Source organism: Ranitomeya variabilis, chromosome 2 (genome assembly GCF_051348905.1).
Source record: "Ranitomeya variabilis isolate aRanVar5 chromosome 2, aRanVar5.hap1, whole genome shotgun sequence".
NCBI lineage: Eukaryota > Metazoa > Chordata > Amphibia > Anura > Dendrobatidae > Ranitomeya > Ranitomeya variabilis.
In genome coordinates this window covers 379,986,139-379,998,180 of record NC_135233.1, presented here as the reverse complement: position 1 = coordinate 379,998,180, position 12,042 = coordinate 379,986,139, and the positions used below count along the sequence as shown (strand labels likewise).

The window sequence follows — 12,042 nt, the reverse complement described above, 5'->3', positions numbered from 1 at the left end:
TCAGTGATTGTCTGCAGCGCTGGTGATGTGCATTCAAGTAACAGAGAACAGAAGCAGCGGTGGAGACTCAGCATTGGACCTGGGGAGGGCGAATAAGGTAAATTTTGCAACTATTTCTGGAGACGCAACTTTCTTAAAAACAGTAAATCCCTTTGTCTCTTGTCTCATGAAGTGAATGTCCTCCGATGATATCATCATTCATGGGATAGACGGGCGATATGGTGTAAAAGTCGGACATTCACTTTATAGGCGGAGACAAAAGTGCGTCCTACCATCCTCCGTACTTCTGTGTCCACCTAAAAAACATGGACACCTGTGTCGCCATCTGCCTCATAGTGAACGGCTCCTTATGGGGTTTTATCTGAATCTTGTCCTGAGCGTTGGCCTGGTTGCTGCCTGAGGACGTGTTCACACAAGGAGTTATTGCAGCTTATTTTTATGCACCCAAAAAAACAGATTATTGGCAGGAAAAATGCTGCCTATTTTTTAATAGTTTTGTGTTTTTACTTTTTCCCCCATTCACTTGAATGTGTGAAAAACACTACAAAAGCGTTAAAAGAATTGACACCGCAGATGTGAAAAAAACACTTTGATGGTTAAAATACTCGTGGAAGCAAAGCAGCGAGTGCAGGAGATATCAGAAAACATTCACTTTGCTGATACCGTAAAACACTATGTATTTTATGCTCCAAATACGCGGCAATCACCGCACACCCTATACACAAACGGCAGGTAAAATCCAACCACAGTACCAGGACTGAGCATTAGAGGAACCATGGCGCCACCTGCTGGAGAGCTATAATAATTACATTTTTGGGATTTTTGTTTCTTCAACCAAATATTGTAATCTTACGGCACATGGTCACAACCGGGGTAAGAAGTGATCACCAGTCTGTAACAGCAGATCTCTGACCGTGGCATTTACATGGCGTGATCACCGATGCACGGAGGAACCATAGTGGACAGCAGGACACCTAAGCTCTGACACATAGGACAGCAGGACGCCTAAGCTCTGACATATAGGACAGCAGGACTCCTAAGCTCTGACATATAGGACAGCAGGACTCCTAAGCTCGGACACACAGGAGAGCAGGACTCCTAAGCTTCTGACACATAGGACAGCAGGACTCCTAAGCTCTGACATATAGGACAGCAGGACTCCTAAGCTCTGACACACAGGACAGCAGGACTCCTAAGCTCGGACACACAGGACAGCAGGACTCCTAAGCTTCTGACACATAGGACAGCAGGACTCCTAAGCTCTGACATATAGGACAGCAGGACTCCTAAGCTCTGACACACAGGACAGCAGGACTCCTAAGCTTCTGACACATAGGACAGCAGGACTCCTAAGCTTCTGACACATAGGACAGCAGGACTCCTAAGCTCTGACACATAAGACAGCAGGACTCCTAAGCTCTGACACACAGGACAGCAGGACTCCTAAGCTTCTGACACATAGGACAGCAGGACTCCTAAGCTCTGACACATAAGACAGCAGGACTCCTAAGCTCTGACACACAGGACAGCAGGACTCCTAAGCTTCTGACACATAGGACAGCAGGACTCCTAAGCTCTGACACATAAGACAGCAGGACTCCTAAGCTCTGACACACAGGACAGCAGGACTCCTAAGCTCTGACACATGGTACAGCAGGATTCCGAAGATCTAACACACAGGACAGCAGGACTCCTAAGCTCGGACACACAGGACAGCAGGACTCCTAAGCTCTGACACATAGGACAGCAGGACTCCTAAGCTTCTGACACATAGGACAGCAGGACTCCTAAGCTCTGACACATAAGACAGCAGGACTCCTAAGCTCTGACACACAGGACAGCAGGACTCCTAAGCTCTGACACATGGTACAGCAGGATTCCGAAGATCTAACACACAGGACAGCAGGACTCCTAAGCTCGGACACACAGGACAGCAGGATTCCGAAGATCTAACACACAGGACAGCAGGACTCCTAAGCTCGGACACAGGACAGCAGGACTCCTAAGCTCTGACACATGGTACAGCAGGACTCCTAAGCTCTGACACACAGGACAGCAGGACTCCTAAGCTCTGACACAAAGGACAGCAGGACTCCTAAGCTTTGACACATGGTACAGCAGGACTCCTAAGCTCTGACACACAGGACAGCAGGACTCCTAAGCTCTTATGAGCGGCAGCCAGGGCCGTGGTCGTAGCTGAGAGTATGTGCTTTAATGCGCCCTGGCCTCCCGTCACATGAATATAATGTCCCTTCTGTAGCATACCTTCTGCTTCACCTTCTGCACCATCAGGGTCCCATTGGGCGGGCTGAAGTTCTGCTGCTGGCGTTGTTGCATATAAGGAGACAGAGTCTATTTCAAACTTATAATGTAAAACTTTACTTTCCTCTGTTTTCAGCATATCCTTTTCAGATACAGCATCAGCATAGAGTTCTATACAGTCCACATTCTCTACTTTCCTGCACTTCTTTCTACGTCCTTCAGTACACGCCCGAGTTGTTCCGTCTCTTACGGTATCGCAGTGTACTCCCTGTAAAGACTCACTACGCTTGAGGAATCCCTCGTCTGTTTTGCACCAGATATGAGGGCGTCAGCCCAGGTGATGATCTGCCACATGATGAGCGACCTGCATACTGTTTAGGACCTCTTCTCTCGCTTCTGCTCCACACTGCTGTCACACAGCTGCTTCAGCTGAGCTTCTGTCCATCCGGACTCTGGATAGCTGGGTACTTTGCTTTAACGTTGCGGAGCTATCAGCCCTACATGGGCACCCAGGCCCCCCTACTCCCTTACAACAGGAACTTGGAAGACTTCTCCTCTAACCATGGCAAGCTCCTCCTTAATTACTATGTACACTAATGTGCCCCATCTAGTGTCCGGTTCGAGGTACTACACTTACCCTATCTCTACTTACATACATAACACATAGCAGATTGACATATATACACAGCAGTGAAACAGTATACTCAACTTCAAGGGGGTAGGGATGTGTAACAGTTTCTGTACTCCGTTACACTCTGACACATAGAACAGCAGGACTCCTAAGCTCGGACACACAACACAGCAGGACTCCTAAGCTGTGACACACAGGACAGTGGGACTCATAACCTTTGACACACAGGACAGCAGGACTCCTAGTCTCTGATATACAGGATAGCAGGACTCCTAAGCTCTTACACACAGTACAACAGGGCTCCAAATTTCTGACACAGAACAGCAGGACTGCTAAGCTCTGAGTCACAGGACAGCAGGACTCCTAGTCTTTGACACACAGGAGAGCAGGACTCCTAAGCTCGGACACACAGGACAGCAGGACTCCTAAACTCTGACACACAGGACAGCAGGACTCCTAAGCTCTGACACACAGGACAGCAGGACTCCTAAGCTCTGACACACAGGACAGCAGGACTCCTAAGCTCGGACACACAGGACAGCAGGACTCCTAAGCTCTGACACACAGGACAGCAGGACTCCTAAGCTCTGACACACAGGACAGCAGGACTCCTAAGCTCTGACACATAGGACAGCAGGACTCCTAAGCTCTGACACACAGGACAGCAGGACTCCTAAGCTCTGACACACAGGACAGCAGGACTCCTAAGCTTCTGACACACAGGACAGCAGGACTCCTAAGCTCTGACACACAGGACAGCAGGACTCCTAAGCTCTGACACATAGGACAGCAGGACTCCTAAGCTCTTACACACAGTACAACAGGGCTCCTAATTTCTGACACGGAACAGCAGGACTGCTAAGCTCTGAGTCACAGGACAGCAGGACTCCTAAGCTCGGACACACAGGACAGCAGGACTCCTAAGCTCGGACACACAGGACAGCAGGACTCCTAAGCTCGGACACACAGGACAGCAGGACTCCTAAGCTCTGACACACAGGACAGCAGGATTCCTAAGCTCTGACACACAGGACAGCAGGACTCCTAAGCTCGGACACACAGGACAGCAGGACTCCTAAGCTCTGACACACAGGACAGCAGGACTCCTAAGCTCGGACACACAGGACAGCAGGACTCCTAAGCTCGGACACACAGGACAGCAGGACTCCTAAGCTCTGACACACAGGACAGCAGGACTCCTAAGCTCGGACACACAGGACAGCAGGACTCCTAGTTGACATACAGTTCACGGACATTTTGCTGAATTACTGCAGGATAATGGAAGTGAGCTGAGACATAACAACATGTTGGACACGAGGCTTATTACCACAGATGCACCAGGTATTGGAGCCATATTTTGCTATCAGACATATTTGTTGTTGAAGTGTCGGTCTGTCATCTCCGGCCAGCGCCATTTCTTTTATCCTTGTCTCACCTGTATTGTCTGTATTACTAACCCCTCTTGTTGTTGTCCTCACAGTGGATGTTCTCTTCCTGTTTTCTAGATGACTGTCACTTCTTACCCACCATTTTCCGTCCTTGGCGTCACATATTTGCACCATGTTTGCCTTTCTCATTAATTTCCTTAAGCAGAGAGGGGTCCATCACTAGCAACAGCGCATCATCATTAATTTCCTGTCAATCACAGTCACTCGTGGATGAAGAGAGGGATCTTGGAGAAGACAGTGAGACAGACTCTATGGATGGGCGGCTTATAGTAGGGACTGAGCCCCTTGCGCCCTTTCACCAGGGGTGTGCACTTAGCGCTGTACCAAACCTGGATGATGATGATGGTGCTATCCGCCGCTGCCCTGATTAACTTTGTAATGGAGCCCATACTTTATACATGATGATCCTTTCCTGTACATTGTCCAGAGGGCTTCATTGTGACCCCTACAGTGGACCTGTTATAGATGGCTGCAGGGGGTTGTCTCATGGTGAGACAGCGGGATATTTTCACTGTCATCTGTCAAATTATGCCATAGTTTAATCACGTTAAATCAACAGGAGTCTGATTGCCGGACCCTTCTGATCTATAGAGCCAGGGTGTTTGTGATGGGCTTGTGCTAATATATAGTAGTCAATTTGAAAAAGCAAAGCTGCAGTGTAAAGCATGGGAGGAACTGGGCAGAGATATAGATAAGATGTCTCTGTTAGCCACACTGACTAGCAGGAGTCTAAGCTTAATGGCTTATTCCCGTCTTTATAATCGGGTATTGTTGGATAGTGCATGTAAATACAAGCAATTTTGCAATTTACTGCTTATTAAAATGTTCAGCCATATTAACATTTTGTTTTATTTACAGCTCGTTGCCTTGGAGACCGACCCCCGCTGCTAGACAGCAGAACATGCACAGCGCTTACAAGCTCTTTCCTATTGAGTTATACAGTTATATCCACTATTCTGAAACTGGCTGGGATCCCTGACATGCGCCCTTACCTCCTAATATCAGACATCTTTATGGAAGTGCTTACAAGCTAGACAATAGTGGTGGTCGGTCTCCTAGGCAGCGAGCTGAAAAATAACAGAAAATTGCTCATATCTCAAGAATGGCTACAAATTTTAATAAGCAGTAAACTGTCAATATCCATCTATGAAGATATAGCAAAGAAGAGTGAAATCTCTGATGTTATAGTGCACCAGTCCTGACTGTATGTCTGTTATGTGGGTCAATTTGGGCAATTAGTGGGAGAATGAGGGTGATAGTCCGCGCTGCCGATGTGGATGGCAAGAAACCAGGAAACAGCCATATTGGATCCTGCAGTTTATTCTCTGCGCATTTCGAACTTGGACCAACTTCTTCCTCTAAAGAACTTCAGTACTGTGGGATAATATAACCCCGATAGATGAGCAGATCCCTATTCTTCACCCGACATATAATCCTCTCTCAGATAAGACCCCATTGCGCTTGGAGTCCCCCCATTTTGTACAGACCCCATGTTGTCATATTCATGTCACCTCGTCAGTGTTTTGTCACTTCTTATGTTTGTCGTTTCCTGTATTTGTAAATTGTCACAATGTCGGTTTATCTCCCGTCTATAAATATATTACATTTCTGTGTTTTGTGTTTGTCCTCGTCTTCATCCATCTTGTGATAACTGTTGAGGTTCTTCAGAACTTGTGCTGTTTCCTACACATAAAGAGGGACCCTAGGCTCTGTCAGATAACGGAGTCTGCAGCCCCCAAACCTTCACCTGGGAATCACTAATGTGGACCCCAACATGTGTCCAGCAGTAGTGTCAGCTCAGGGCACAGATCACTCGGCAGCTGAGGACGCTTTTACCATTTACAATTCACCTCGGTTTATAAGAGTTTATTCTCCTGTTTGAATATGGAGAAAAGTTTACAATTCTCGGCAGGAGAGAAGCCCGCTCTGTCCTCATGGCTGACTTGTGCTTCAAGAAGAAAAACTTAATGCAGTAATTAAAGTTTTCTAAAGAGTTCCAGTCCTCTTCATCTCTGAAGAGAGGAGCACACATGGCCTATAAGTCTCCTCACTCTGACCTGCCAGGCCTGGCTTGTCACTCTCCATAAGGAGAAACGTTACCCCGTAGGCCGCAGTCACTTCAGAAGAGGAGGCTGCAGACTGAAGGTGCTGGAATCAGGCTGAATATATCAGAATATATATAAATATATATTTGGGGTCCTTTCATCATTGTTTTTTAAATGTAATATATAGATAACTTTGGCTCGCTCACCTGTAGATGTTAGGGAATAAGGCTGGATTGACAGATCTGTGGGTCGCGGTACGAGTGTGAGGCTGATGTGTTCGGCTCAGGAAACCTACAGCCGGTCCGTGCCTCATAGTCTGTACTCGGAGCACGGATGTAACATGTGAGTGTGAGAGCGCTAGCAAGAAAGAAGCCAAAAAGGACAAAAAGAACATAAAGCTCAAAATGATTTCTGTGTGAGATACAGCCCTGTAAGATACGAGCTCCAAAACAATCCAGACATCACTGGCCACAGTGATGACCGCACTCGGGACGGCTGAGCGTCCGGTCTCTTATGCCGGAGCTGGACACTAATGAAGACTGGTCTGGATAGAAGGATCCTGCATCACACATTTTTCATCTGGCCCCGAGCAAAATAACTGATCTGCCAAATATAATCCCATAGAAAATCATGGAACAGTCAGAACATTAATTTCTCTTTAGCATTTTATTACCTCAAAGGCAGGAAAAAATGGATGTCTAAATATATAAGAGGCCGAACCAACCAGTCAGTGTAGTAAAAGGGAAGTGTGCGACATGTCTAGACGGGAGCGCCCAATTATCACACATGTGCCACGGTGATAAATACGGCACGGCTTCTTCTTGCATGATGAGTCCCAGGATCCCAGGACTCTCACCGATCCCTACAATCATGTGCTCTGGAGAAATCTGCATGTAATAAATGGGGCTGAGTAACATTACCCGCAGTCTGGTTGTGCTGGGGAAAAGAAAATAAGGGCCGCTATCCCTTTCCCTTTAAGATCGCAGCAATAGAAAGTTATGGCTCCCCCAGCAATATGTCAATTGTTTTCTGAAAAAAAAGCAAGAAAACTTCAACTATTGGGCAAAGTTCACATCCAACACTTGTTTTACAGCCTTTTGAAATAACAGAGTAAAGTTTGGAGATAACACAAGGAATATGTCAGAGAAGTGGCAGGTCATTCTTTTTTCTGTAGCAAGGCTTTAAAAACCTCATTAGACAAAAAAAAGCCCCAAAAAACTCTATGTATGAACAGCAAAGTGGATTTTCTGTTGAATCAAATAGTAAGATAATCCAAAGAGAATGTAAAGCGTTTTTCTTTCTAAGACTTTGGAGCAAATTTGCTTCAAATTCCTCAAAATACTCTTGGTGAGCGTAATATTTAATGAAGCATTATCCAACATCATTTACATGGAAACCCGCAGCACTGCGCTCACAGAACATTGGTTAGTGCAACCTTCAATACAAGATATGTGGAAGACATGGAGTACAGGAGGCAGTGGAAAAAGGGGTGAAATAGGGTCATCTTTATGTTAACTTTAGGTGGAGACAAGGAAGAGGGGAAGTTAGAAAATAAGAGGAGAGATAACATTTTTAAAAGTAGAGAGAGCAATCCAGAGAAATGGGGCAGCTCAAGAGAAATCCTGTATATGTCAGTCGGGAACAGGAGAAAATCAGCAGAGAGGACGATTAGGAGAATATCTGTGCATAATGGTGGAGATGTAGATCAGGAAACATTCAGGGAAGAGGAACTGAGGGTAAAACATGGTCATTTACAGTGCCTTGCGAAAGTATTTGGCTCCCTGGAATTTTTCAACCTTTTCCCACATATCATGCTTCAAACATAAAGATACCAAATGTACATTTTCTGTGAAGAATCAACAACAAGTGGAACACAATTGTGAAGTTGAACGAAATTTATTGGTTATTTTAAATTTTTGTGGAAATCCAAAAACTGAAAAGTGGGGCGTGCAATATTATTCGGCCCCTTTAATGTAATACTTTGTTGCGCCACCTTTTGCTGCAATTCCAGCTGCAAGTCGCTTGGGGTATGTCTCTATCAGTTTTGTACATCGAGAGACTGAAATTCTTGCCCATTCTTGCTTGGCAAACAGCTCGAGCTCAGTGAGGTTTGATGGAGATCGTTTGTGAACAGCAGTTTTCAGCTCTTTCCACAGATTCTCAATTGGATTGAGGTCTGGACTCTGACTTGGCCATTCTAACACCTGGATACGTTTATTTGTGATCCATTCCATTGCAGATTTTGCTTTATGTTTGGGATCATTGTCGTGTTGGAAGACACATCTCCATCCCAGTTTTAGGTCTTTTGCAGACTCCAACAGGTTTTCTTCAAGAATGGTCTTGTATTTGGCTCCATCCATCTTCCCATCAATATTAACCATCTTCCCAGTCCCTGCTGAAGAATGGCAGGCCCAAACCATGATTCTGCCACCACCATGTTTGACAGTAGGGATGGTGTGTTCAGGGTGATGAGCTGTGATGCCTTTACGCCAAACATATCGTTTGGGATTGTTGCCAAAAAGTTAAATTTTGGTTTCATCTGACCAGAGCACCTTCTTCCACATGTTTAGTGTGTCTCCCAGGTGGCTTGTTGCAAACTTTAAACAACACTTTTTATGGATACCTTTGAGAAATGGCTTTCTTCTTGCCACTCTTCCATAAAGGCTAGATTTGTGCAGTGTATGACTGATTGTTGTCCTATGGACAGACTGTCCCACCTCAGCTGTACATCTCTGCAGTTCATCCAGAGTGATCATGGGCCTCTTGGCTGCAGCTCTGATCAGTCTTCTCCTTGTTTGAGATGAAAGTTTAGAGGGACGGCCGGGTCTTGGTAGATTTGCAGTGGTATGATACTCCTTCCATTTCAATATGATCGCTTCCACGGTGCTCCTTGGAATGTTTAAAGTTTTGGAAATCATTTTGTATCCAAATCCGGCTTTAAACTTCTCCACAACAGTATCACGGACCTGCCTTTTTGTGTTCCTTGGTCTTCATGATGCTCTCTGTGCTTCCAACAGAACCCTGAGACTATCACAGAGCAGGTGCATTTATACAGAGACTTGATTACACACAGGTGGATTATATTTATCATCATTAGGCATTTAGGACAACATTGGATCATTCAGAGATCCACAATGAACTTCTGGAGGGAGTTTGCTGCACTGAAAGTAAAGGGGCCGAATAATATTGCACGCCCCACTTTTCAGTTTTTGATTTTCCACAAAAATTTAAAATAACCAATAAATTTTGATCAACTTCACAATTGTGTTCCACTTATTGTTGATTCTTCACCAAAAATGTACATTTGGTATCTTTATGTTTGAAGCATGATATGTGGGAAAAGGTTAAAAAGATCCAGGGAGCCGATTACTTTTGTAAGGCACTGTATATCTGATTCATACTGAAGGTGGCTGAAAAGTCTGTGGAGAGACGAGGAAAAGGGAAAACTAATGAAGAGTACTGGGGGATAGTGAGTCCAGCTGCATTATCAACTAGGAGAGTCTTTAACAATTCATTCTCATTGGCTGAGCATTGTAGTATTACTATTATTATTATTACTACATCTGACTGGCGAGCGGGATAATCTGTGATATTAATATACTGTTTTCAGCAGGATCTTTTCTCTTTCCGTCTTCTGTAGGTTACACTCCAATCCCAGGATATAATGATGTAAACTGAGACACCGGGAGGTAAATGAAAAACTCGACTATTTTATACATCTATTACAGGGGGTGAATACTTTCACAAGCCGCTGTACATCTATTAGTATATCTAGAAGGGCTGGGGGTCTCGCTTTAGACAGAAACTTTGTGGCTTTAGCACAATCTAAGTCCTTGTACACAATTTCTTTTGTATTATTCCCTCATGGCGTCTTTCTCTCCTCGCTCTTATGTCTATTCACTAAAAGAGGAAATAAAGATAAATATCTGCCATACTTTTCTGATACGATAAATCCATGCTGGTATTAAAAAATAAAAAATATAGAAAGATGAGGTTCCCCAGTGATCACCTTGTTCCTTCAGTTCCAGGTCCACAGGGATTTCAGCTCTAACAGGTCTCCACTGTACAGACCCGGGCAACTGGCGACAGATTCATACCAATATGACTGGGGCGGACAGAAGATCCATTGGGATCATTGAATCTGGGCTTTTCAGTGACAGCAGATGACTCATATTTGGAAATTGATTTTAAGCATTAGCAGTTTGCCGGATGTTTTCTCTTTCATTTCATTTTCTTAAATTTTTATTAAGTATTTCATTTTTTAAGTTTATGATAAAAGGAGACACTTTGCATTTTGAAAGATCTGTGCACCAATCACTCTGCAGTCACAGAGCGGTATTTCTATCTGGCATTTCTATTTCTCTGGATAAGAAACTCCTAGGACTCGTCACCGGATGGTTTCGGAGACGTCTTTTGCACCATTAAAGGCACTGATATCTTCGAAAGAATTTTATGTTACTTTTATATTTTTCAGAATCAATAATGGAAATGCACAGTGGACATAGATTTGTATCTCGTCTCCGTAATGTGTGTAATTTATGACTGATATGTAGGGATGAGCGGACCAGCGGACGTTCCGATTCTGGTACCCTACCTGAACTATTTTCCAAAGTTTCATTCGGGTACCATAACTTTAACCGAAGTTGAACCAGAACCCGAACCCCATAGAAAAAATTGAGGATCTGAACTTTTGAGCTGGAAAATTTTCTCTCCCTTCCCAGACTTCCCAGGAACTCTGAATATTGCAACTGACTTCCGGGAATAGTTCGTGTTCGGCATTGACCTCCGAACACTAACTGCCCGGTACAAACCCCAAACTTTTAAGTTCGGGTTCGTTCATCTCTACTGGTAAGGTATTACATGACATCTGTGATTCTACCATTCAAGGAAATGCATTATGGAAATTTGGAGGCCAATGGAATTGTCTCTAAGGTTGAGTCCATGGAAAATCGTCCATTTTTTATACCCGTATTTCATCTGTTTTTTTCCGGCCATAATTTTAAAAATATACAAATTCCAATAATTTTTTCAATGGCTCAACTACAAACGGATGAATTACCGATGATGTAAATACGGCGTCCATTCTCTTACACTCTCATTCACTTCTATGGACGAGTCTCATACTGAAAATGTAAGAGACTGATACATTCAGGCCATGTGGAAAAATGCTTATCTTAACTATCCCATTCACTTACATTGACCCCCGTGCTGTCCACGTGTTATCGGTTTCATACACGGACTCTGATAAGAGTTGTCTGGATGACACCTGAGGCCGGAACTACATGATCATTTCTCGTTTAAGTTGTAGAGAAAAATATAGATGTAAAATTTACACATGATCCTATGCTGCAAATAAAAAAAAAAAAAAAGGTTCTCACTTCCCTTATTCCGTGCCAGTCCACCACAGAAGCTCCAGGCGTCCTCTCAGTGTTTGGTTAAAGGTCACCAACCCATGACCGCTGCAGACAATCAGGTCTGCTGAAGTCTCTGTGCTATATTGGTAGGGGACACAAAAGTTCTGTGTGTGTTTTTTTTTACAAACTGGATTATTATTATTTATTATTATAGCACCATTTATTCCATGGTGCTTTACATGTGAGGAGGGGTATACATAATAAAAACAGGTACAATAATCTTGAACAATACAAGTCACAAC

General features: G+C 44.3%; 1 protein-coding gene across 2 annotated transcripts in view; it reads left to right on the top strand.

The window, feature by feature from the left end:
* LOC143806158 (HLA class II histocompatibility antigen, DM beta chain) overlaps positions 1 to 11,758 on the top strand; it is a 29,860-nt gene extending 18,102 nt beyond the window's left edge. Inside the window, exons 5-6 of one of the 2 annotated variants that reach the window (XM_077286168.1) lie at positions 10,027 to 10,075; positions 10,409 to 11,758. In XM_077286168.1, the coding sequence (XP_077142283.1) occupies positions 10,027 to 10,064 (38 nt within the window). In that variant the 3' untranslated portion in view covers positions 10,065 to 10,075; positions 10,409 to 11,758. Of the gene's footprint in view, positions 1 to 4,398; positions 5,955 to 10,026; positions 10,076 to 10,408 lie in introns of those variants that run through there. The other variant, XM_077286167.1, reaches the window with a different exon arrangement.
* Positions 11,759 to 12,042: the final 284 nt, after the last annotated feature.